The following is a 26,051-nucleotide window of genomic DNA, read 5'->3' as shown; positions in this document are numbered from 1 at the left end:
TTGTTCTTTGTTTTTTTTGTCTATGCAGCGCCTTGTTAAGTGCTACTCCTCATTGTATTATTATCAATATTTGTAGCACAACTGTCGTCACACTCATGACTAAAAGTGTCCCAGGGGTAACAATAGTGAACTGTCTCAGCCAGTCAGTGTGGGAGAGTTTGTTAAACTTGTGAGCTGCAAGCCTTCACTTCAGGACAGATTTATTGCACTTTTTGAGTCATGATTGCCAGTAAAGAAGCAAACGTTTGAAGTCTGCTGCAATCCTGGTCTGACTATGATATACATATATTGTTATGTCATTTGAAGAATGCTTGAAGAATTTTGAAACCTTGTTCACAAGTTGATCCTTTAAAAAAACTGAAAAAAGTGCCCTGTGAGAGAGAGAGAGAGAGAGAGAGAGAGAGAGAGAGAGAGAGAGAAAGGTGGAAATAATTTTGTTGTTGAAAATACAGTTGGTCGACTTTTACATTTCTATTCAAAGAAAGTGCATTTATCATGTTTGTTCAGTATGATCGGGATCAACTGTTTTTTTGGCTCTGGATAAGTGTGAGAGTGACGTGTGTGTGTGTGCGTATGTGCGTGCGTGTGCGTGCGTGCATGCATGTATGTGTGTGTGTGTGTGCGTATGTGCGTGCGTGTGCATGTGTGCGTGCGTGCATGCATGTACGTGTGCGTGTGTGTGTGTGTGTGAGGAATGTGTACACTTTTCATCACTGGTCTTCCTGTCCTGGTGTGTCGTCAGAAGAGCTGACATGCTTTTCACATTTGTTTGTCTTGTGATCTGCTTACAGTTGCTTTTCTTTTCTGACTGCTGTCGATGACAATTATGGTTGTGTGCTTGCTCTTTTGATTATCGTTATTATCCGTGTTAATCTGATTGTTGTTGTCATTATTGTGTCATCTCATCATTATCAATATCATAGCTGCTTATTATTATTGTTGTTATTATGTTATAATGATTATTAGTGTTGTTATTGTTGTTTACGTTAAAAGAATTTTTTTTTTTTTTTTACTATTAACAGCAGTATATTATCCTGTTCTGTTCCACTTCATTTGGAATTGATTTCTTTGTTTTTCCTTCTTTTTCTTTCAACAGTTATCTTCTTGGGTTTTTTTCAAGTTTTTTTGTTTTTTTTGGGTTTTTTTTTAGGGGATATTAAAAATGTTTATTATGCCAAAAGACAGCATCCTTTCATTTTGGCATCCTTTTCAAAGCCTGAGTCAACTATCTGGAATGTTATTTATTTATTACATTTGATTACATTTCTTTGCTTTTTTTTATTATATATATATATTTTTTTTTTTTTTTCTCTCCAAGAAACAGGAAGAGAAACTTTCTCAGTGATCAGGACATGGTATTAGGTTGTAGGGACATTACATTGTAAGCCAGACCACTCCATGTCCCAACTTCTGCAGTGAAAAGGAGTGACAGGTGGGAGGGGTGGGCGGGGGAGTGAGGGGCAGGAGGGGTGGGGGGGCAGGGGTAGTCAGAAATTGACCAGGGTGGTGGTTGCGGTAGGGGTAAAAAGCAGAAGGTGTCGCCTATGTTTGGGCGGACAGATGGCGGTACATGACTACAAGATTGGCCTGATTGCTTGGCCAGTGGTTCAGTTGTGAATATATTTTATATGTTAAAGAAAAAATAGTTAAAGTATTTTTCATACACCCAAATGTATTGAAATGATGTAGGACTATAAGTTGTATGATTATTTATTTATTTATTTGTTTAACGAATAAGTATATGATTTATCTAGTGCCAGCAGGTATTCATCAGAATGTTTAATTTTCGATTTGAATTTACTGTTTGGTATTATCGGATAATTTTCTAAAATAATGAATTATTTAATTTTATTGATTGAATTGACAGATTATTTTCTTAAAGATTGAACTTACTGATTTATGGACATGTTTCCGGAATCATCTTTGCTTTTAAAGATGATGTGTCTGAGTGGATCAATATTCTGGGTCACCCGTACCGTGTGTATCATTGTCAAGTCATCATGTTAAAAAGGGGGAAGGAGGCCGACGTATTTTACTTGAATTTTGCCCACTCTGAAGCAGCGGGCAAAAGGGATGCGATGTGGAACTTTGTGCAACCGAAGAGAGTGCATATGGTGAGCTGATGTACATTGTAAAAAATGCGACATTGCCATAATCATCATCTTTATTTGAAATAAAATTGGATCAAAATTTTATTTTCCTGTGTACATGTGGGTGATTGCCAGGATGAGGAATGTGTGTTACTGTTGGTTGTTTTATGTGTCGTGTGCTGTCTGTGTGGGTTCATCGTCTTTGTGGAAAGGAAAGACAGTAGACAGAGAGATGGAGAAAAAGATAAAAGTTCCAGTTTTTCTCTTGATTTGGTCCTCCCATGTGTGCAAACACACCCACAGCACATGTGATTACTCTCTTTTCATGCATGCACACAAAGTGACGAGCACACTATCTCTCTCATTGGAATATCAGTGCACGAGTCATTCGTTTGATTAACAATTGAAATATTGAGATTGTGCTTCCACGAGTGTGTGTGTTTGTGTGTGTGTGTGTGTGTGTGTGTGTGCTCTGTGTGTGTGTGTGCATGTGTGGGAGATTTAGAGAGAGACCAAAGACATGACATATTATTATGTACACAAAAAGGGGTGAACAGAAGAGACTTGGCCTAAGCCACTGAAAGATGTCTTTTGGTGGGAAACAAACAACTCGACCCTCTTACTCTCCTTTCAGATGAATCTACTGAAGTTGATAGCTGAAGTTGATGACGGGGTTTGATAAACACCTATTTGAGTGCCAGTGAATATATATATATATATATATATATATATATATATATGTCCACTAATATACTTCACTATTTGCCAAAGACAATAACATACATTCACTAAAATGCTTCCGGACGTTAAGGTATCATACCACTATGGTCCCCAGGTTTATATGTCCCCCAGGTCTGTATATCCCCCAGATGTACATGTCCCCCAGGTCTATTATTATGTCCAAGGTCTATGTGTTCCCCAGGTCTATTATTATGTCCAAGGTCTATGTGTCCCCCAGGTCTGTATGTCCCACAGGTCTATATAGCATAGTTGAGGTTGGCCTAGTTTTAATAGACAAACTCAGTTGAGAAGAGTTCAGTAGAGTCAAGTTGAGCACAGCCGAGTAGAGTCGAGTTGACTTCAGTGGAGTAGACTAAAGCAAAGTTGAATCTAGTTGAGCACAACTGAGTAGAATTAAGTAGAGTTGTGTTGAGCAAAGTTGAGTTTGGCATAGTTTAGTAGAGTTAAGCACAGCTGAGCACAGTTGAGAAGAGATCAGTTGAGTCAAGATGAGCCCAACCGAGTAGAGCACAGTTGAGTAGAGGTGACCTCAGTGGAGTAGAATATAAGCAAAATTGAGTATAGCTGAGCACAATTGGGTAGAAATAAGCAGAGTTGGGCTGAGCACACAAAAGTGAGTTAAGCACAGTTGAGCACAGCTGAGTAGAACTCCACTGAGTACATTTGCCTTACTAAGAATAGAGTGATGCACAGTTTAGTGCTGAGAAGGGTTGAGTTGAGCTCAGCTGAGTAGAGCTGAGCAGAGCTGATTTGACCACAGCTGAGTAGAGTTTAATACAGCTGAGATGAGTACCGTTGAGCAGATTTGCGTCTTGTACAGCTGAGTTGAGTAGAGTTCAGTTCAGTAGAGATGAATTGAGTTGAGCACGGCTGAATAGAGTTCAGCGGAGTTGAATTGAGCATAGCACAGCTGAGCAGAGTCGAGAGGGGTTAAGAAGAATTAAGCTGAGTAGAGTTCGAGCAGTGATGAGTGGAGACAAGTAAAGCTCAGTTGCCGAGTGGAACTGAGAAGAGTACTTTTGAGATCTGGTGTTGGGGCACATGGACTTCGGGGACACAGAAATCCGGGGACACACAGATCTGCTCTTATACCTAATCATACATACATGTATACATTACATACATATATGCACACTTAAATACATATATCTATATCTCTCTCTGTATATATATAGGTATGTATGCATGTATCTTTGCACTCTAAATCATTGCATCTATTGGTTACACGTACATGGTTTGTAGGACCAAAAACGGAAAAATCTAGATGGGGGCACGTTAGTTTGAAACCGAGTAAAATAAAGTACAAAATATAAGAGTCGAAGTCCACTGAAAATGGGCTATAACATCTACTAATGGTGATGTCGTTTCATACATGCACAAAAATTGCCAGTAAAATAGGTTCCTCAATTTAGGATGCTAAAATATGACTTAACATCCCTGTCTGTCTGTCTGTCTGTCTGTCTCTCTCCCTCTCTCTCTCTCTATATATATACATATGTATGTATGTATGTATATTGTTTCTGTGTAGGTTTCACTTGTGAAGAAAATTATGCATAGTTATGTGTGTATTTGTGATGAGAGTTATATATTCATATATTCCTCCATGAACTATAACAAGAACAACAAAAGAAGCAAGGCCTTCAAGACTCACTTGTCATACATACTTTAGATTGAAAAAATATAGAAAAAAAAAATCACCAAGCTGGTGACAGGAAACAGTCTTACCCACAGTGTTAATCAAATTCTATAAATCACGTTCAAAAATTAATATCAAAACATATTTTTTAAGCGTGATAATTCGGTTGCAGTATTCGAGGTGATAACACCTTTTAATTCATCTTATTTTGGTATATCGTGGGCATTTAAGAAATTCTAAAGTCCGCGGTAAAGGAGACGTTGCTATTGCCTCAAACACACCACAACATGTATCCACTTTCTCCACATCTGCAGAGACCGTGTTCGACAGATTCAGCTGGCAGAAACTATGCCTGAAACAGGGTCCATTCAGTTTGAATCATGGCTGTGTGTGTGTGTGTGTGTGTGTTTTATCTCGATTAGTTAAGAAATTCTTTTGATTTGGCAGTAAAGGAGATGTTGCCATCGCCTCAGGCACACCGCAACACGTAGCCGTTTTCTCAAGATCTGCACAGACCGATCGAGGCAAGGCTGACCGAAACTCAGTGAAACGTGAAACGGTCAATTCAGATATTCTTTTATGTTCATTCTCATTAATTCGGTGTCCACTTCAGAATATCCATACGCAGTAAACACGTCAACGGTGTAGTTAGAGTCACTGTATGTGTTCTGTCCAGAATTTGTTGTTTTTTTTTTTGTTTTTTTTTTTGTTGTTGTTTTTTGTTTGTTTGTTTTTTAATGTGAACAAGAAAAACGATATCATGCCGTCTTCTTTACCAAACATAGCCTACGTTCCGGCAAATTGGAAGCGGTATTGTGGTGTTTTTGGAATCGGACCAAGTCTCAACGAAATGAACCGTCAATGATTAGGAAATGCGGCTTAATTTTGGAGATTTATAACCTGTTATCGGTATGACTGTGAATATTTTTTTTTTCCTACCATGTTTAATCCAAATTTGGTATTGGCAGACAAAGTATTAAGAGAAAATGGCAATGTTAAAGTTTACCATGGACACACAGACACACAGACATACATACAGACAGACAGACACACACACACACACACACACACACACACACATGCAGACAACCAAACACTGAGTTACAACATAGACTCACTTTGTTTACACAAGTGAGTCAAAATGGGTCACGCAAAGCGAACCCATGCGCATTCCACACATTCGCCCGCATTTGTGCCGGCGTGGATCCTGTGAATCATCTCACCACTCAGCCTGGCTTGAATCCTGTCCTGTTGGTGTTGTAATTAAGTGACACCGGCATTTCCCTAACTAACTGCTGGTCCTGTTCGCGACTGCGGACTCTTCCCTACTTGTATTGCTGGTTTGTAACAGCACTTGTGATTTCCGAAACAAACAGGAACTGCTGTCGTTGGAGTTTCCAGCCTCTGCTGAGTGCTCTTGAAGCGGAGTCACTTGACGGCCCTAGTTAAGGTCACGTCGTTCCTGGCTGAAGCCCGTTGATTGTGTTTCTCTGCGGCAATCAAATGTGGAGTGATGGCCTGGAGGTAACGCGTCCGCTTTGGAAGCGATAGAATCTGAGAGCGCTGGTTCGAATCACGGCTCAGCTGCCGATATTTTCTCCCCCTCCACTAGACCTTGAGTGGTGGTCTGGATGTTAGTCATTCGGATGAGACGATAAACCGAGGTCCCGTGTGCAGCATGCACTTAGCGCACGTAAAAGAACCCACGGCAACAAAAGGGTTGTTCCTGGCAAAATTCTGTAGAAAAATCCACTTCGGTAGGAAAAACAAATAACACTGCACGCAGGAAAAAATACAAAAAAAGGGGGTGGCACTGTAATGTAGCGACGCGCTCTCCCTGGGGAGAGCAGCCCGAATTTCACGCAGAGAAATCTGTTGTGATCAAAAGAAATACAAATACAAATACAAAAATGTCAGTTGTCCAAGAATGCGCTCAGAGCCACGGGCATAAAAGTAAATGGACCATGCCATCCTTTTACAAATGTCCCTAACCCCCTTCACCCTTCTGCACTGGAGGGGTAGTGGGGGGTGGGGGTGGGGGGACCTTCGACTGACGTCCAGGGCAGATAAGAATGGGGAACAATCAACAGTGAACTCCATACAAAGACACTTTGGTGCATCTCACACACCTTTTGTGAAAAACATGAAAAAACAGTAACTATTTCCATCGCCCAGGGCACTTGACTCAACGACCACCCGACCACCAGTTTCTGGTTTGTATCTGACTAAAGACACACACCTGCAGTCACCGGTGCAGCAGTGAAACAGCGCCCCCCACCCCTCCACACACACACACACATACACACACATAGATCCACACACACACACACACACTCGGGGTGACATTCTGTACTGGTGTAGCAGGCCGAAACCTATCCTTGGCTGGTTCTTACCGGTATTCCAAACAACATACCCATATTCCATAACGTTCTTACTTTTACACTGTATATTCCCAGCTAACATTCCACTTAATCTATTGGCCCCTGTCCCCCCCGCCCCCCTCCCCCCCCCCCCCACACACACACCCTCTCCCACCCCCACCCCCAATTGTGTCATTAATATGAACATCAAAAGACAGATCAGAATCAACAATGACCCCAAGATCTCTGATCCGATAAAGTCTCCTGCGGCTCATTACCATCCATATAACACTTAAAATATGGATTATTCTTTCCGACATGCAAAAAGGAAATTTTCTTCCTAAAATTACGTTTAAGTAACATTCTTACCGTGACCCACTAGTGCAGGGGTCTGATTCCTGTTCTGTGCAAACTACTACCCGCCTATGCGGAGAAAACGAAAGTAGCTACGGCCGATAACCTCCCGAAGTAGGTTACCTCTCTTTTGCATCCCTGACTAGCTATTAAAGTTAACTAGTTTGCCATTTATAAGTCCATCAATACTAACGAACGCAGTGACACCTCCTTGAGCTACTGATACTGATACTTATCGAAGGCTTTTTGTATATCAGTAAATTGTCCAGATAACAGTCATTCGAATGACGACAAACCGAGGTCCCGTGTGCAGCACGCAGTTCAGTTGGCTTTCTGTATATCAGTAAATTGTCCAGATAACAGTCGTTCGAATGAGACGACAAACCGAGGTCCCGTGTGTAGCACGCACTGTTCAGTTGGCGCACAGAAAAAGAACCCACGGCAACGAGAGTGTTGTCCTCTGGTAGAAATTCTGTAGAAGAAATCCACTCGGATACACACACACACACACACACACACACACACACACACGTATATATATATATATATATATATATATATACATGTATGATACATGAAGTCAAGGCCTGACTAAACGCTTTGGCCGGGTTATGCTGCTGGTCAGGCATCTGCCCAGCAGATGTGGTGTAGCGGATACGGATTTATCCGAATGTTGAACCGCCTCCTTGATAAGGAGAAAACAGACTGAAACATGGTTCTGTGACCTGCAACCCACTAATCTAAAAATATTTTTGATCAGTGTCAGCAACCGCGGACATGATCCCGTGCCACTAATCTGGATGACAAGCTTTGCCACTAATCCGAGTGACAAGCTTTGAGTTTGCACAGTGATCTCCCCTGTTCCGTTGAAAGTCAAACAATGTCTGCTTCGGCACACGGAAACCTGCACTGACCATAAGTTTTTGGAAGTATTGCCACCAAAAGGCATCTGCTTTCCATCTGATTATCTAGGTATGTGTACAATAACTATTTCCTCCTTTACTGGTCCTATTTTTTCACACTCATTCAACGGGATTTCTTTAGGATCTGTCAGCCAACAATCATGATAATGCAAAGTATATATTTCAAATCACATTCTTTTCAGTAGCGATAACGTCTGTCTGTAAATCAATAAATATACAATAGTTTATGGAAGAATCAAAACGAGTACAGAGAGATACATTTTCTGGTGAGTCTCAGCGAACGAAGTAGCCTTTTTGATCATTTTGCTTGGTGACCAACTTCTAAACTACAAGAACTGCTATCACTCATCAATGGTTGCAGTCGATTTAAACAACGGTACAGTGGAAGACCTGGACAGAAAAAAAACCAACAACGTTATCACCCTTTGTGTACCAACACTGAGTAACAGTCGACTCAATAACTTGAATAAGATTGATAATGAAAATACAGCCATCCGTATGCAAACTTGTCAACGTATACAAGTGCACACATGTCCTTGTGTACTTGTGCACATTGCTCGCCCATGAAGGCGCGCGCGTGCACACACACACACACACACACACACACAAAAGCACATACATGCACACAAGTTAGAATGATACATGCATGTGCTTTTACAGTTTATATGAATGGAAAATATAAATGATGTGGTTGAATTTAAGTTGAAGATTTTTAGAATGTTTTAAAGTGTTTTAAAACATGAATAATGAAAGAATTAGCTTATTAACTATTGTTTATATACAGTTATATAACCATGGTAAATTGCCACATTGTACTGTAAATATACAGTTTGCAGAAGCCATTAAATCACATCTTGTTACTGGATTTTCTTCGGTCAAAATGTCTGAGAAAAACAAATAAACAAACAAACAATAAGAAAAAAAACAAACTCCTGTTGTATTTTGTGAAACTAAATTTAGTGTTTGAAATCAAACCATTTGTTAAGATGTTTTATAGACATACAAAATAGTACGCAGCCCATCACTGGCATCAGTGTGGGTAAGATCTGATTCTGGGATCTAAGCCATATTATTGTTGACATACATGCATAAAAACATACACTTAGACTTTGAAAATGTAATGGGGGTGTCGCGCTCAGCACTGTGCAAAGATGGCAAGACAAAAATGAGTTCTTATAGTTTGTACAGAGGGAAAGCAGTTGTCAACAGGCAGGTGGACGCAGGAACAAGAGGCTGAGGTGGTTTATTTCTTTTTTAGGGGACAGCGGGACATGGGGTAATTCAACTGGTAGCAAAGAAACCCTGAAACCAAACAATTACAACTAATAAATAACTAATACATTTTGAATTCACAGATTCACTCAAAACCATTCAGTCAAGAAATATACAAATAATAGAAGTTTTAAAGTGATATTATCAACAAAACAATTCACTCTATCAGCTTGATGGTAAATATTTAAGATTACCGCAAATTAATTTAGTTTACTTAAAAAAAACAAAAAAAAAACAAAAACAAAACAGAATGCAGTTGCAATCAAGTTAAACTGATTACAGTTGCACCTCAGGTTTAAATCCATGTAGTGAAAATGAACAAATCACTCAAAAATACAGCTTGTGAACTACAATAAACTGAATGACAAAACAATTCTTGAAAAGCAATAAACTCTGTCATCCGAGATAATTAGTTAGATTACCAAAGAATATACCTTCTCAAAGTGACAAAGGTAGTAACTTGAGTAAGAACAAAATTACTGGTCCACTAAGTGTCATGGCAGAAAACGGATGTGAACTGCCAACTGGCCACTCCAGAATGGAGATGAGATCACCAAATAAAAAGCAGCTCACTAGTACAATGTCAAAGTTCACATGACAGATAACTAAACGATCCTGACAAGAAAGGGACGAAACTACTTCAAAAATACATATCACAACAGTGTAGAATTAACTCCCTTTGACTTACTTTATACTGATTAAAACAAACTGATTATAAGCATCTAATAACTAACAGCACATTAATTCTTTACTACTTATGATAATAATCTAACTCTGCTAATACTTAATTCTTAACACTGTTTCATTCTTGATTTTTAACTCTGCTACAAAAAATGAAAATACAAACAAATAAGCAGAAAGAAACGAGTAAATGTATGAGCAAGCAGCTAACAAGCGGGTAAACATTGAACAAACAAAGACAGTTGATTTTTCTTATTTTCAGAGACAGACGGCAGTCAGGACATCCACGATGGACGATCTGTGGACATCAGACCCTCTGGCTTTCAATACTTACTTCAACTGCTCTCTGGTCTTCCGTCTGCGCATGTGCCAGCCCACACACTCCCCACCCCTTACTGCAATGGAGAGTGAGGTGGAGGAGGGAGGTGACACAGAGGAAGCTGACACTGGTGATTTTTCCTTCTCCTTGAATGATGTGGCAAGCTGGCTCATCAGTGGGGAAGGCAGAGAGGAAGAGAGACCAGAAAATGATCATCACCACTCCATGGTGTGGGAGACGGGTGACAACTGTCAGGACTTGATCGATGCGGACCTTGGTGGTGCAGTGTTGGCTGCGTCTCTTGTCATGGTAGTCCTTGGGCTGGTGATAGTTCTCAGTGTGTCATTGGTCTTGTTATCTCTGCTGCGGAAGAAACTTTCTGTGCTGGGTGAGAAGGAGTCATCAGCTGGAGGGGTGAAGACTAAAGAGGCCAAAGACGTCCACGAAAAAGAGGAGGAGGTGGGTGTGAGCAGTATTGGTTCCGTGGGCCCAAACCAGACGCTGGCTCCAGACCTGAGCAGCATAGCAGCAGGTCGCAGGCCACAGGAGCCGGTGGTGATTCCGCTGGCAGGTGGCGGTCAGGGGATCCACGGTTTGGATCCTCAGAGTTTGATGACCACGCCGGACAGCAGCCAGTTCCTGAGGCACACAGTGGATCATCTGCTGACCCAGCTGGACTGGTTGCTTGGGGTGGGCGGTGGTGGTGACGACTCATCCCCCTCCACCCCTCCCCTGTCGGCCACGGCTTCCTCTGTCGTCACCCCCAGACTTCAGCGCAAGGGCAGCATCAGGCGACCGCGATGGCGCACTTTGACTTCCCTCCCTATGGAGTCCACGAGTTCATCTCCGGACGACAAGACAGCGGTGCGCATGTGGCAGAAAGTGGCTGACATGGAGAGGAAGATGTCCTGGGCACAGACCGACACAGGTGACCTTGACATCAGTGCCATTCAGGACAGCCGTCTGAGTGCTGCGCTGCAGTTCCACCAGCAGGCGTGCCCAGTGCGTGTGGAGCAGTGGAGCGCTTCATGTCTCATCGTCAATTATGTCCTCACTCTGCTGCAGCAGGAACTGGCGGCAGGCACGACTGACCGGAGTGTGGTTAAAGTGCTGGAGCTGCGAAGCTTTGGCAGTGCCAGGGCTGAAACGTGCATCAGCCGTGCCAACCGCTTCAACGTCATGCTGGTGTTACATCTTCCCTTCTGCACAGAGATGAGCGTGCATGACTGTGAAGTATGTGATGATATCCCAGCAGGCAAGTTGGTGCTGGGAGTGAAGGAAGGGGGTGGAGGAGGGGCCTCAACTCTTGTTCAGAAAGATCGTGTCGGGGACAGTTTTGGATCCTTTCTGTCTGTGCGAGAGGTGACAAAAGCCTGTCAGAAGTTGTTGGTCAACACCATGGACAGACTGAAGCTGAAGAACAAGTTGCTTTTGGATCGCTTATCTTTCAGCATGCACCTGGATCAGTACAGTGACCTCCTGCTGTGCATAGACACCAGGTTGCTGAACGGCATGGGACTGGGACTGTCGGAGATCACCCTGCGTCTGACACCTGCTCTGCGAGTTTCATCTGAAGAAAACTACCCTCTGCCAGTTCTCTACGCTGTTCCTCCTTGGAACTGCAAGCCCGTCAGCAGTTCTGATGGCATCAGGAGTCGTGTGCAGTCACGCATCATGCGAAGCCACAACCAAGGTGTGCCTCCTGATCTGTTGTGGCAGTTGAACGGCTGTGAGCTGACAGAAGCCTTCATGTCGGTCGCAAGGGATAAACTGACCTCGACTAGGGTGGTGGGTTGCCAGGTTATCTGCCAGCAGATTCTTCGTGCTGTGTTCTCTCGCAGTGGGAAAGACATGCTGCTGACGACAGGAGAGCTCCACCCCCATGTTCTGGACTCAGTCATCTTCTTCCTGCTGCTGGAAAGTCCGGCGTCATCGTGGAACCTCCAGTGTCTGCCTGATCGATTCTCCGACTGTGTCCACTTCCTGAGGTCTGCTGTGCAGAGCAGCTGGATGCCAGGCTTCCTACTGCACAACCCTCATCTCCTGAAGCAGATGCCGGCGCTGCAGTTACTGCCCCTGCTGAGGAGTCGGCGGCAGGAGAACCTTCTGGCCAGTGTGGGGCCGGAAGAGTCGGAGAACGTTCTGAGCTTCATGGAGTCCCGCCTGCAAGAGACTGGCCTGAGGCGCTGCATCAAGGAGGACTACTCCACTGAGATGTGGGAGTACGAGTTCTTTATTTTTGGCTGAAAAGTGCACAGAATCTGCTGCATAATTTCTGGAGAATTTTTTTCTTTTTCTTTTTGATGTGTGTGTGTGTTTTGTCTTCCTCCAAATTACAAAACATCTGAACATGTGAGCACTTAAAAAAAATTGTATGGCTCTTTTCTTAAAATCTCTGTGAAAGAAATTGTTTAACTTATGTATAAATGCTTTCTTTACTTTCATGCATTTTTTTTTTTTTTAGTGTAGAACCTTTCATGGTTTGGCTGGCTGATATAGTGGGTGGCCTGCCAGTGTTAAACCACTCACCTGTGCTTTGGTATGGGGGTAGTACATTTTCATTCGTTGTATATGCCCTGAAACTGACAGACGGCTGAGAGGATCCAGACTTTTTGCACAGCTCTGTTGGTTTCCCATCTTCCATTTCATACCATCTGGGTGGTGTTGCCCTGATGCTGCTTATCCTGACACATCTTTGCACTGCCAGTCCTACACCAAAGCATGACTTGTTTGCATCTCGGTGCCAGCAGTCCATCGGGGATGGGAGCGATCATTGTATCAAGTTGCCATCAAGGTACCTGGCAAAGATGGCTGTGCACTGCTGGTAGCCTTGTCACGGTAATTCTGTTGACCAGTGCCTTGTTTTGATTCAACACATGCAGAAGACTGCCTGCTTAAAACTGAATACTTTGTCTTTGTGTTCGGTTTTTCATGATAATTGAGAAAGTGATTGCTTCTTCAGGCAAAGTGAATGCCTCCTACTGGCATGAGAGACTATCCTTGTCTGTACAGTGATGGATCGTGGACGGTGTGAATCTCATCAGAATCGGGACTTTGATAACAACACAAAGAAATTCACCATAGGCACGGATTGGAGGGGAAACTGAAACCGAAATCGCCATGACAACAGGGCTTGAAGGGCCGTGGAATTTGTATGATTTAAAAAAAAAATCTTTTAATTTAAATTTTGAGCATTGAAGAAAGGAATGTTGAAGATTGAAGTTGGTACCACTACCAGGGTGATCCATTTTGATATCACATTGTAGACTGTCTACCTATTTATCTATCTGTGTCTGTCTGTCTCTCATTATATATAACGTATGATATTTTATATGACAATGAAACCATGTCATATGACAGGTCTGTACTTTGCTCTTCCTTTCAAAGCATGGATCAGCTACGACCACACTTTTGAGATACAGGCACCTGTGGTTTTGGCCAGGAAAAGTGAACAACACTGAAATAGTGAAAGACCTACATGTATCCATGATGTGGATGACATTTGACTGTGTCTGAGCCCACAGCGGGTTGGAGCTGAAAAATCTCACAGTGAGATCTGAAGAGAGAGAGAGAAAAAAAAAGAAAAAAAGAAGAAACTTTCTGTTGGAGTTTGAACCTATGCCCTCAGCTGCAGTCACTAGTGTTAAATGATGGTAACCACTGTGCCACCAGTGGTTGGTCAGCTTGGTTCATGTTGATTATGTGCACTAAATCTGCTTGTCAGAGAGTAATGCTACACTGGACTTTGTCTAGTCTTCATCAGTGTCGTGTGAATCTCACTCTACCTTACATTCAGTCTGCGTGTTGTAACTTGTCCTTAAACCCCCTCGTGTATTTAAATCTGGATCTTTTTCAAAGCAGTGAGCGCTGTATCAGTGTATGTTGTACATCCGTGAAGTTAACGAAGTTAACATAAACCCAAGGTTTCTTTCAATAATTTATTCTACGTTGAACATGTAGATCTATCTGATCATGATGGTATGGTTTTATGACAGCTTTATACACTTTCTCCAGTTTCATTGCAACTTTTTTGTTGTGGGCTCTTGTGTTGTTTTTTGAATTTGTTTATTTATTTATTTATTAATTAATTCATTTATTATTTATTCATTTATCTATTTATTTATTTATTTGTGTATGTATTTATTTATAAATTCATTTTATAGCAGTGAAGGTGTTAGGTACTAAGATAGTTAAAACAGTTGTCAGGTAAATATTGCATTACCCTAGTTCTTGTCACAACAGTTTTCTCATTGTGAAATTGGAGCTGTTCTCCCTGTGAACAGTAGGTCACCACAGTGCAATGCCTTATTTCTGTCTGCAAATGTATTTTGTTTTACTATCAAGGTGGATTTTTGGACTTAATTTTGCCAAGGAAAAAACCCTTTTGCCCGTTTTGGTGGTGTGGGTTCTTTTACAGACACAGTAAGGCACAGAGCAAAAAAGCTGAGGTTTAGAAAATTAAAAAGATGCGTTTCAATGAACTTTCTAATATAAATATCCTCTTGTGTGCTAACTGATGGGGAAAAGTAAGCAACAATGATTTGATGATGTGCATCTATTCTATGTCTCATAGATTTAAATCAAGGAGCAAAGGTTATACTTGTTTATAAAAAAAAACAAACCCACCCCAAATCCCGACCATTTAATTGATGTCTAAGGCCTGACTAAGTGTGTTGAGTTATACTGCTGGTCAGGCATCTGCTTGGCAGATGTGGTGTAGCATATACGGATTTGTCTGAATGAAGTGACATCTCCTTGAGCTACTGATACTGATACTAATACTGGCCTTAAGTGGAAGTGTTGTTTATTTGTTTTTGTTTTTTCCAGAAGCTGTTTTTATTGTACATCTTGGAAAAGCTTTAAACTATATATATATATATATATATATATATGTATATATGTATATATGTATATGTGTGTGTGTGTGTGTGTGTGTGTGTGTGTGTGCAAGGTGTTAAAATCTTAGGTGTGTTTATGCATGTGCATTTTGTATTATAACTTGAAGGCAATGTATGATTACTTGGAAAAAAAAAGTATATAATTTTTTTTATCCATCTTTCTAAATCTGATGCCTGTTTGTGTGTGTGTGCAGCACATATGTGTACATATATTTTATATATGTGGTATTTTTTTTTCTTTGAAGCAGTGTGTAACTGTTCACTTATCTGTTTATCAGTCTTTCAAAAACCTATATGAATGTGTGTGCTGCACATAATTTATGTTTTGTGTGCGTGTGTGTGTGTGTGTGTGTGTGTTCTTGAAAAAAGTGACGGGGGCAAACAAAATTGTGTATATCTTTATTTTGCTTTTGCATATTAGATATGCTTGGCTCGATCTGATGTTAGTCCTGAACTTTCTGAGCATTTTACTGCTTATGTAATATCTATCACTGTTATGATTGATGATTTTTGAGGGTATAAACTGTAATTTTGTGGATGCATATATATATATATATATATATATATATTTAAAATATCAAATGAATGTGTATTTATTTAATATTTAAAGCTTCATTGATGCTTTATATTCCAAATTCCAGTCATTTTTTTGTCTTGCTCAACTAGAATGGGACAATCTTTCAAGTGTTTATTTACATAATTGTACAGAACTTGAATTTTGCATTGAATGTGTGGTTGCTGGTTTTTAGAGTATCACAAACTTTGTGAATATTGGCAGTATGTTTTAACTCTTTCTCTTTGAAGCAGTGACCCTTGGAAAGTTTTGTCAGATAATGAAAACATGGGTGGAGTGCATTGTTTAATCAGTGTGTATTTTTACAGTTAAAGGCATCATGTGTAATGTTTTTATGGTGTGGAATTAATACCCCGTGTCTGTGTCTCTCTGTCTGCCTGTGTCTCCGTCTCTCTGTCTCTCTGACTCTCCGTGTCTCTCTCAGTCTCTGTCTCCTTTCCTGCATCATGTGTCTCTCTTACTGTCTCTGTTTTTTTTTGGTTTTTTTGGTCTCTCTCTCAGTGGTAACCGTACAAGCATGATTTATTTGTTAGAGATTTTGTGTTTGGTTTGGTTTTATGTCTCTATAGAAGGGTTTTCTAGAATCCTCATTTGTTCTTTGAGGTGAGATAGAGTGTGGTCTGACAGAGATCATGTTACGTGTCATACACCACACCTTTACACCTGAATCCCTCAATGATCATGGTGATAGATTTATTAATATGAATAATCTGAATTTATATGGTACCCATTCTCTAAACTGCAGAGCTACAGGCTGGAGTTACAAGAAAACAGGTGAACAGAAGCTCATAAATGCGCACACAACTTGTTGATTTCTTCCACTTGGGGTTGTGATCCATTTATTCAGTGTGACTGAATGCAGCACAGAAACGCCAAAATTATATACATCATTTTGAATACAAGATGTACGCACACCATGTAATTCCCACCGATGTTGATCCTATTTCCCCAGGATTAGCTGTCATGGGATTAGCAAGTGCCTTTCACTGTAAAGTTCCATTGTGAAGCTCACTGTGGACTGTAGTGTAAAGTGTCACTGTAAAGTGCCTTATGTTTTCGTCTGTTGAGAGACAATTTCTTGTATTATACTTGAATGGATCCTGCAAGTAATGAACAACAAATTGCTAAATGTTTTGTAACAGTAGTTTTTTTGTGGTTTAATTGGCTTCAATAAAAAATAAGTTATTGTTCTCCATTTCTTGGATGGTTAGCACTGTTGATGTCCAGGTATTCCGAATTCTTACACTCAAGTTACAGCTGAATAATTTTTGCTTGATTCACTCTTTGTATTGATAATCAGATGGATGATCAGCCATAACAATTATACCACATTTGCCATATATATAACTTATTGATATAGGTTTCCTCAAACTGTATTTTTTATGTACTTATCAATAATTGTTCAAAGAGCTTTAAGGGGGGACTTGGCGTGCATTTTTGATGAAAAATCACCAGAAAATGTGTTTTGGGGTTATTGTAAATTTTGAAAGAATAATATATCTACAAACACTTTTTGGGTGTCTTTTGCTTTAATTTTGCATAAAAGTGTGTGTAATTGTACTTTTTTAAATGTAAGTGGCCTCAAATATTTATCGGAAATCGAAGTCGAATCACAAAAATCACTATCTTCAGACCCTAGCAACCACCACTTTCGTTTTACCAATTGAGGTGTGTGACCGCTCGTTTGAAAGCTAAACATACGCTCTTTCCGGTCAACCTAATTTCATATGCAAACAACCTCAGTGCGAGAGCTCCGCGAAGCACGAAATGGCTCACCCAACAACAGTGTATAAACCGGTGATTGGGCCTAAGCTGTCACGAGGGTAAATCCATGATTCTGATTGGCCGAAACTCCAGTCATCCGCCATCTTTGTTCATAGCGTCTGTTTCGAAGTGAGCTAACTAGGACATTCATTTTGTCAGTTTTAGGCACAGTTTTGCGTTTTTACAATGCCAAGAAAGTTTGGAACGAAGTTTAGAGTACTCCATAAGTTTGGTACAAAGAAGAGAAAAGGGAAATGTGGAAAAGCCAGCCGCCAATCACAGCAAACTGAGGTCGAATCGACAACCTGTGAGCCGACTCCATCAACGTCGTCTGCTATGGAATACCCGTCCTCTACTTCAAAGAAAAGAAAAGGACTTTTTCTCAAAAAAGAAGGCAGTGTCTGATTCTAGTGAAGAAGTAGATGAGTCTGGACCCAGCAAAAAACAAAGACTGGAAGAGGAAGCTGTAGAAGAAGTGAGAAGTGACGATCTCAACATCATCATGAACCTGAGCTGCCTTCAGTGTCTCATCGATTCCAGTGGTGCATTGTGTCCAGAATGCAAAGAACCGGTAAGTCGATCGTTGATTTCTTTGTTTATTTTTCGTTTTCTTTATCATTCATACTTCTTCCTGGTCCTTGTGAAGTGTGAGAGGAGAGAATTAGATTGTGGTGTGAGGGGGTGAGTGGGGGGCTGTGTGTGTGTCGTGGGGTGTGTGTGAGAGGTTATGTGTTTATTCAATCAATGTGTGTGTGTTCCAGGTTGTGTTTATTCAGTGTGTGTGTGTGTGTGTGTGGCTGTGAGTGTGTTCAGTGTATTAGTGTGTGTTTCAGGTTATGTGTTTATTCATAGTGTGTTTGTGTGTGTGATTATTCTGTGTGTTTGAATATGTTTCAGGTTATGGGTTTGTTCATTGTGTATGTGTATGAGATGTGTATATTCCATGTGTGTGTTTCAGGTTATGTGTTTGTTCAGTGTGTGTGTGTGTGTGTGTGTGTGTGTGTAAGACTGCTTGTACAGATGTGTGTATATGTTACAAATGTATGAAGCTGTGCAAAAAAAAGTGTACTGTAATGTATCATGTGTTTCAGAGCCTGAGGGTGACTGAGGGAGGTCAACAAAGGGTCCTCGGCCCTGCTGGATGTGATGCTGGAACTGGAGCTTGTGGGAGGAAGCACTCTGGGTGACTTTGTTTTGAAAGAGGACACTGCCAGGGTGGTGAAATCCAGCAGAAAATCATCAGAAAAGGAGAAAGAGAAGAGAAAGAAAATAGAGATGGTGCGACGCATGGAACGCCAGGAAAGACAAGAAAGAGAAGGGGAGGTGTATGGGCCTGGGCAGTTCTGAGTGTTTGATTTCCAATGCCACATAGAAAAAACTGTACAGAATGTCTTGAAAAGGTATCATACTTGATAATTATTGGAAAATGATAGTAATACTATTGAAAATCGTTCCTTTCATTTGTCCACATTAAATTCTATCTTTGGAGTCAAATTTCTCAAAACGACTTTTTATTCCATACGTATGTACTGCCCTCCTTTACTGTACAAGTTCTACAACAGCTATTGCCTTGAAATTTTGCATATAGATGGAAAAATGGCTTCTGAGTGCAATGAAACCATTAGAAAGTATGGATCTTGGACAGTTTTAGTGTTATATTAGGTTAAAAATAATTATTTACATTTGTCAATTTTCTCCAAAGTCTTGGCGATGGTATTTACATTTATGTACATTTATACATACTAATTTATGTCTATTGCACTCTTCTATTCATGTCCTTTGTATTGATTATGATTTTAGCTTCAATACTACCTAACTTTTGCAAACTGTAGAGGAGGAGCAGACGTACTCGTTTTCGACAGCACAAAAACAAGAAAAAAAATCATAAAATTATTTCTATGTAACATGAACATTTGAAACTTTGTATTCTAGCTCCAAATCCACTTTGCTGTCTATGTGCAAAATTTCATGGCAATAGCTTTAGTAGAAGTCGAGATACAAAAATACTAGAAAAATGCACGCCAAGTCCCCCCTTAAATATTATCTGATTGGATTTACCATTTTGCATGCAAAATTATGATGGTTAGTCTGTAGATTATCTGGTGTGTGTTTAATTATTGTCTCTTCTGATTCCAAAGTTCAATTCTTTTATTTGTGTGTGCATGTGCGTGTTCTTGTATGTGTTTTGTTTCATTGTTTAAAGTCTAAATTGCACGTATGGTTTCAGAAAATTTAACATTTTTTGCCCGTTATCATTATGCCTTGATGGCATTGACAGTTGTTCTCCCAATCATTCACACTGTAATTTTGTCATGATTAGTGTCATGGTAAGCTGTGAACAAATCACATTGTATAATATTTATAAGTTACATATATTTTTTATCACTCTATCCAGGTCTACTCCAGTTTCATAGACTCCCTGGAAAATTGGTACCAGTAAGAAACCTTTGCCTTTCTATGATTGGTAAGATGGACAGTTTCAGTTTCAGTTTTAGCTTCTCAAGGAGGCGGCACTGCGTTCAGACAAATCCATACTCTACACAACATCTGCTAGGCAGATCCCTGACCAGCAGCATAGCCCAACATGCTTCATCAGGCCTCGAGTGCATGCACTATATGTTTGTGTACCTTTCAGAGTGGATTTCTTCTGCAGAGTTTTGCCAGAGGACAACACTCTCGTTTCTGTTCATTCTTTTTCAGTGCGCCAAGTGTGTGCTACACACGGGACCTCAGTTTATCATCTCATCCGAATGACTAGAGGTTCAGTTTGATTTTCCAGTCAAACTTGGGAGAAAAGGTGAGAGTGGGATTCAAACCCACACCCTCACAAACTCTCTGTATTGGCAGGTGAGCGTCTTCACCATTTTGCCACCTTCCTCCTTTAGACCTACAACCTACAATCTAGCCCAGTCTTTTTATATGTTTTACACTCATGTGTAAAGAAAGTAAAATAGTGCATGGTAATTTATAAATGAATACCACCTATTCGGCACTGGAGCTGTGGCCGATTTCTCTAATTTATTGATTGATGAAGATGAGAATGAACTGATAAGGCTATCTTGGAGAACCTCAGAATATTGTAAAATTGTAAGAAAAGAAGGCTTGGGAAATTAATAGTTTTTTTTTGGGTAAAATTCTCTGTCTACAGTGAATTGTGAAGCCAAACCATATAAATATGGGAAGAAGGGGGGTGGGGTAGTGATGCTGGTAGAGCGTGGGGAGGATGATGTCTTTGGAAGAAATACTGAATGTGATCAACTTGTTGGAATGACAATGACAATGAAGTCTTTTACTGATATTTTATTTTGTTGTTGCTCAGTGTCTGTCACTATAAGCAGCTGCTTTTGTGTGAGCATGATTTGATTTATAGATACATGTACATTCCAGTTTTGTCACAAGGGTTTGGGTTCTCGATAAAAAAAACAAGTTACATTCTAGTTTGTTTGCATTGTGAATGTTTATTTGTGGGGCATGTGATTCTAAAGAGACTTTTTCAAATCAGTTGTTCTGGATTTTGAAATAGAATCTCTATAATGAATTTTTGAAATAGAATCTCTATAGAGGTTTGATAAGAACCAAAAGCTAGGGCATCCCCATTGTACAGCTGGTTGTCTCTTTTCATCTGATAAAATCTGGTTTTTTTGTTTTGTTTTTGTAATTCTCTGTGGCTTACACTTGTGCATCTTTAGAAACTTTGTGGCCCACATATTCAACTTTGATTCCATTTGTAATCAAGAAACTGATGAATGAACCGTTTAATCAGTGAAGCAGTGAATCATTGGCTGTGTGAATGAATGAATCAAAGAAAAGATCAATAAGAAATCATTATGATTGCTGTTTGGACATGATGTCTATGGAGTGTAATCAGACCATTTTCTTTGGCAAGGATTCGGAATGGAAGAAAAGGTTTAGTCCATTTTAATTAAGTATGTATTCTGAGTAACTTAAAGAAAAAAAAAAAAGTGATTAGCTGAGAAACTACTTTCGAACTGTGTGCCAATAATGCCCATCAAAACTCTGTTGTTCATTTCTACAAGATTCCTGTAATTTGTATTCTTTGTTTGGACAGGTATGTTGTCATTGAATTGACAAAGATTGGCAGTATTACTGAGTCATATTATCTATTTGTAACAGAAATAATGTCATACTCCCTCTGCCAAATTTTATGCATGTACATGTCCACTCCTTTTGAATTTGATCAGCCGGTGAGTGCTAGTCCTTTTGTAACTGCTTGTCTTTTTCCTTTGCCTTTTGTTTTCTGTAACCTTTACAAAATTTCACTCATGCACACACACACACAAGGATACTCACGCGTGCACGCGCGCACGCGCACACACACACACACACACAAGCATACAGATAAGCATACACATGCACGCGTGCACACACACACACACACACACACAAGCATACACATGCCTCCTCCCCCCACACACACAACACGCACACACGTACGCATCTTTTGATTTGATCCTTTTATAATCTTTTTATCCACCTCCCTTTGTTAAGCTGTTCAGTCCGTATTCTTAAAGGAGGCGCCTGAGCAGAGTTTGCTTGGTGTTGAACTTCTGATCCAGTGGTCACCAGTAATCAGAGTTTAAGACTGTTTCAGGAAGGTGTTGTGTCTTTTTTTGGGGAGGAGGGGGGGGGGGGGGGGGGGCAAGGGGCGGGGGGGAAGCACTTCACTCCAGTTTTCCCTCACTCCACCCAAGTGGGAATGGGAACCCGACTTCAGTCGGGGAAGGTTAGAGCAGAGGAAGGAGAGGATTTGGTCCTTTACTTGATGGGCACAATAGCCGAGCGGTTAAAGCGTTGGACTTTCAATCTGAGGGTCCCGGGTTCAAATCTCGGTGATGGCGCCTGGTGGGTAAATGGTGGAGATTTTTCCGATCTCCCAGGTCAACATATGGGCAGACCTGCTAGTGCCTGAACCCCCTTTCGTGTGTATTCGCAAGCAAAAGATCAAATACGCACATTAAAGATCCTGTAATCCATGTCAGCGTTTGGTGGGTTATGGAAACAAGTACATACCCAGCATGCACACCACCGAAAGCGGAGTATGGCTGCCTACATGGCGGGGTAAAAATGGTCATAATTATATGTAAAAGCCCACTCAAGTATATATGAGTGAACGTGGGAGTTGCAGCCCACGAACGCAGGAGAAGAAGAAGGTCCTTTACTCTTTACACTGTGGGTATGAATTCACTGCCCTGATGGCTGTAGAAACTTTAATCTTTAAGCTAATATTCTTAAAGTATCTGTTTGCAGTTGTTGATAGGCCGATTTACCCTGATAGCTTTAAAGTGCTGGGATGAGCGCTGGCTGCTTATTCTGCAATGTATTTCTTGTGGAGTGTTGGCTTAGAGGTAACGCCAAGGAAGGGAGAGAATTTGAGTGCACTAGTTCGAATCCCATAGTCACTGGTATTTTCTCCCCCTCCACTGGACCTTGAGTGGTGGTCTGGACGCTAGTAATTCAGATGAAACCAAGGTCCCGTGTGCAGTATACACATAGCACACTTAAAAGAACCCATGGCAATGAAAGGGTTATCCCTGGCAAAATTCCATAGAAAAATCCACTGTGATGGGAAAACAAATAAAATTGCAGGCAGAAAAAAGAAAAAGAAAAAAGGGTGGCGCTCTCAGTGCAGTGACACGCTCTCCCTGGGGAGAGCAGCCTGAATTTCATGCAGAGAAATCTGTTGTGACAAAAAAGAATAATACAATACAATATAATATGGTTGTTGGTTTTGTTTTTGTACCACTTCCTAATTTTATGAATTTGCTTTCAGTTTATAATCTAGATCTGATGAATTACTCTAGAGTACTTGGTAGTGCATATCTCACTGATTGCAGTATAATACATATACAGGCTTATAAATCTGTTTATTGGGAACCATTTGTCTCATGTATTACCTTGGTTTGGTTTTGTGAGTGGTTTTGTTTGGTTTTATTTTAAATTTGTTGTGGTATTGTTTGTTGGTTGTTTTTTCAGCCTCAACATGATCTCAGATGTCGCTGACTGGGCTGTAAAGAACACAGACATCAGTGTGATTAATTATTTTGTCCATTTCCTTCACCAGTAGATGGTGCCGTGGCAGAATTGAAAAGCCATTGGACTTCTTATAAAGTGGTCAGGGTTCGGTTCGATCCTTCGTTTCGGTCTGGTGTTGTGTCCGTGGGAAAGGCGCTCTACTCCAATTTCCCTCACTCCATCTTGCTGAAAATGGATATATATATATATATATATATCTATATATATCTGACTTGGTTGGGGAAGGTTAAATTGGCGGAAGTAGAGTGTTGGCCCCCACCTTTTTTTAATCCAAGCCCGAGACTCAATGGATATGAATCCACTGCCCAGATGTTCGCGACGATAACTTAACCTTTTTTTGGATTCAACAATATTTCCGTTCATACACACGCACACACACACACACACACATATATATATGTGTGTGTATATATATTTATTTATTTATTTATATATATGCTTATACGTGTATACATATATATCAAAAAGAAGATTGGCTGAAGCATGTGGTTTCGAAAGCTGTTGACCGGCAAATACAGTTTTCAACACAGTATTCATTTCACGGTGTTTTGCTGATCAGTGTATGATAGTCAGTCATGTCCGACTATGACCATCAGAACAGCAGAGGAGGCAACTGCTGTCCCAGCTATCTGGGCCAGACTTTGATTATATAGTGGAGAGTGTATTGCCCAAATTACATCCCCACTCTCTCTGCCAAGAGGGTTTTAGGACACTTGGCGTTGGGATGGTTAACTTGCCCCCACGACTGCAGCACTAAGAGCCAGTGCTGATCAGTAGGATTCCACTTACAACTAGCTCTGGCACTGAGGAGTATACATCAGTCTTTTTCTTCGGTGTTCATCAGCAGCAACTCACATGTTCACCCGTATGTATGAGCAGGCTGTTATGTGCTTTACCACCATGTAGGCAGCCTTACTCAGTTTTCGGGAATGTACATGGAGGGTATGTTCATGTTTCCATAACCCACTGGTTGACTGAATGCTGACATGGATTGGTCATGGTAAAACACTGGTTTGGTAACTGGATAATTGTGTGAGAGAGAGTTCATCTTAGTGTTATGTCATTGATACATATCTCAGTGTTGCTTTTGCTGACGAAGGTTCTGGTGGACATATTAAAAAAAAGAAGAAAAAAGAAGAGTTTTTGAAGAGTTTCTGGCATTCTTGTATGAGGTAACAGCTGTTAGGGGAAAACGCATTTATTCTGCTAAAACCATTGCCCGTGGATATTGTTATTCTTTTACTCTCTCTTTCTTTTTCTCCCCTCTGTCTCTCATTCTTCCTTTCTCTTTTTCCCAGTCTTAATCTTATTTTGTACTGATGTTGATGTATGCTTTCTTAAAATGTATCAGTCAGATATGTCAATCCTGCTACTGTCAATTGTGACGCATCAGTTCCGTTCGGAAATATCTGTCCACCGACGCAACATCTAGACTTGTTGTTTCTCTCATTCTCTCTCGCCTTGACTACTGTAACTCCCTGTTGCCTGGTTTGCCTGCTTCATCCATTCAGCCCCTCAGCGCATACAAAACTCTGCTGCCCGACTCGTCCTCAGAAAGAAAAGATCTGAGCACAGCATTCCTATTTTGCAACATCTCCATTGGCTCCCTGTCTCACACAGAATAAAGTATAAGATCAGCACTCTTATGTTATAAGTGTATTCACAAATCTGACCCCTCCTATCTTTGTGGCTGCCTTCACCTCTCACTCCATCTCGCTCTCCACGATCGGCTTCGGATCCCCTCTGTTTACGTATACCCAGATTCAAACACTCCACTGCTGGACGCCGTTCTTTCTCTGTCTCTGGACTTTGCATTTGGAGTGAACTTCCTCTTTTGCTTCGTCAGGTCTTAGCTCTTTCAAGTCTGGCCTTAAAACCCACCTCATCACAAGATAGCCTCCCTCCCCTGCCTCTTCCTTGTCTTCAGTTTCTTCAGTTTTAGAGTTATGCATGCGTGTAAATGACTGGTGTGAAAGTGCTTAGATTTGTCTCTGCACAAGATTCAGCGCTATATATTATTATTATTATTATTGTCATTATTATTAAATCCAATAACCCATTGTGTTCACAACTGGTAATTTGCTGATTGTTGTGGTGCATCAATAATCTGATTGATTGAACGTATGTATTTGTGATTTGTGCCATGTAGAGGCAATGATTAATGCTGGGTGTGGCTGAGAACTGTATTGTGAATAATGAGTATGGGTAGGAATTCTTTATTATTATTATTATTATTATTTTAAAATTTAACTGGGCTGATATTCTGTGTTTATTGTTATTAACATACTGGATAATAGAGCAGATGTGATTTGCTATGAGGGTTTTTTGTGTTGGTCATTTATTGCTGGTCTTTTAAAACTTTTTTTTAACATGACCTATTGCTCA

At 40.6% G+C, this 26,051-nt stretch overlaps 1 protein-coding gene and 1 long non-coding RNA gene across 2 annotated transcripts; both read left to right on the top strand.

The window, feature by feature from the left end:
- Positions 1-8,046: 8,046 nt before the first annotated feature.
- On the top strand, positions 8,047-14,274 carry LOC143281912 (uncharacterized). The gene is made up of 2 exons (XM_076587208.1): positions 8,047-8,153; positions 10,320-14,274. The coding sequence occupies exon 2, from the start codon at positions 10,347-10,349 to the stop codon at positions 12,621-12,623; it is 2,277 nt and encodes a 758-aa protein (XP_076443323.1). The 5' UTR covers positions 8,047-8,153; positions 10,320-10,346; the 3' UTR covers positions 12,624-14,274.
- A 3,167-nt stretch (positions 14,275-17,441) lies between these two features.
- On the top strand, positions 17,442-19,001 carry LOC143282352 (uncharacterized). Its single transcript, XR_013055240.1, has 2 exons — positions 17,442-18,183; positions 18,704-19,001. It is a non-coding gene; the product is annotated as an uncharacterized LOC143282352 (long non-coding RNA).
- The last annotated feature ends 7,050 nt before the right edge of the window (positions 19,002-26,051 follow it).

This window comes from Babylonia areolata, chromosome 5, assembly GCF_041734735.1.
Source record: "Babylonia areolata isolate BAREFJ2019XMU chromosome 5, ASM4173473v1, whole genome shotgun sequence".
Classification (NCBI taxonomy): Eukaryota; Metazoa; Mollusca; class Gastropoda; order Neogastropoda; family Buccinidae; genus Babylonia; species Babylonia areolata.
Note: the sequence above shows the minus strand (reverse complement) of the source record. Positions and strands in the feature narration are given on the sequence as shown.

Excerpts from the sequence above, each read along its gene's own strand:
- LOC143281912 (XM_076587208.1), top strand. The coding sequence starts at position 10,347 with ATGGACGATCTGTGGACATCAGACCCTCTGGCTTTCAATACTTACTTC.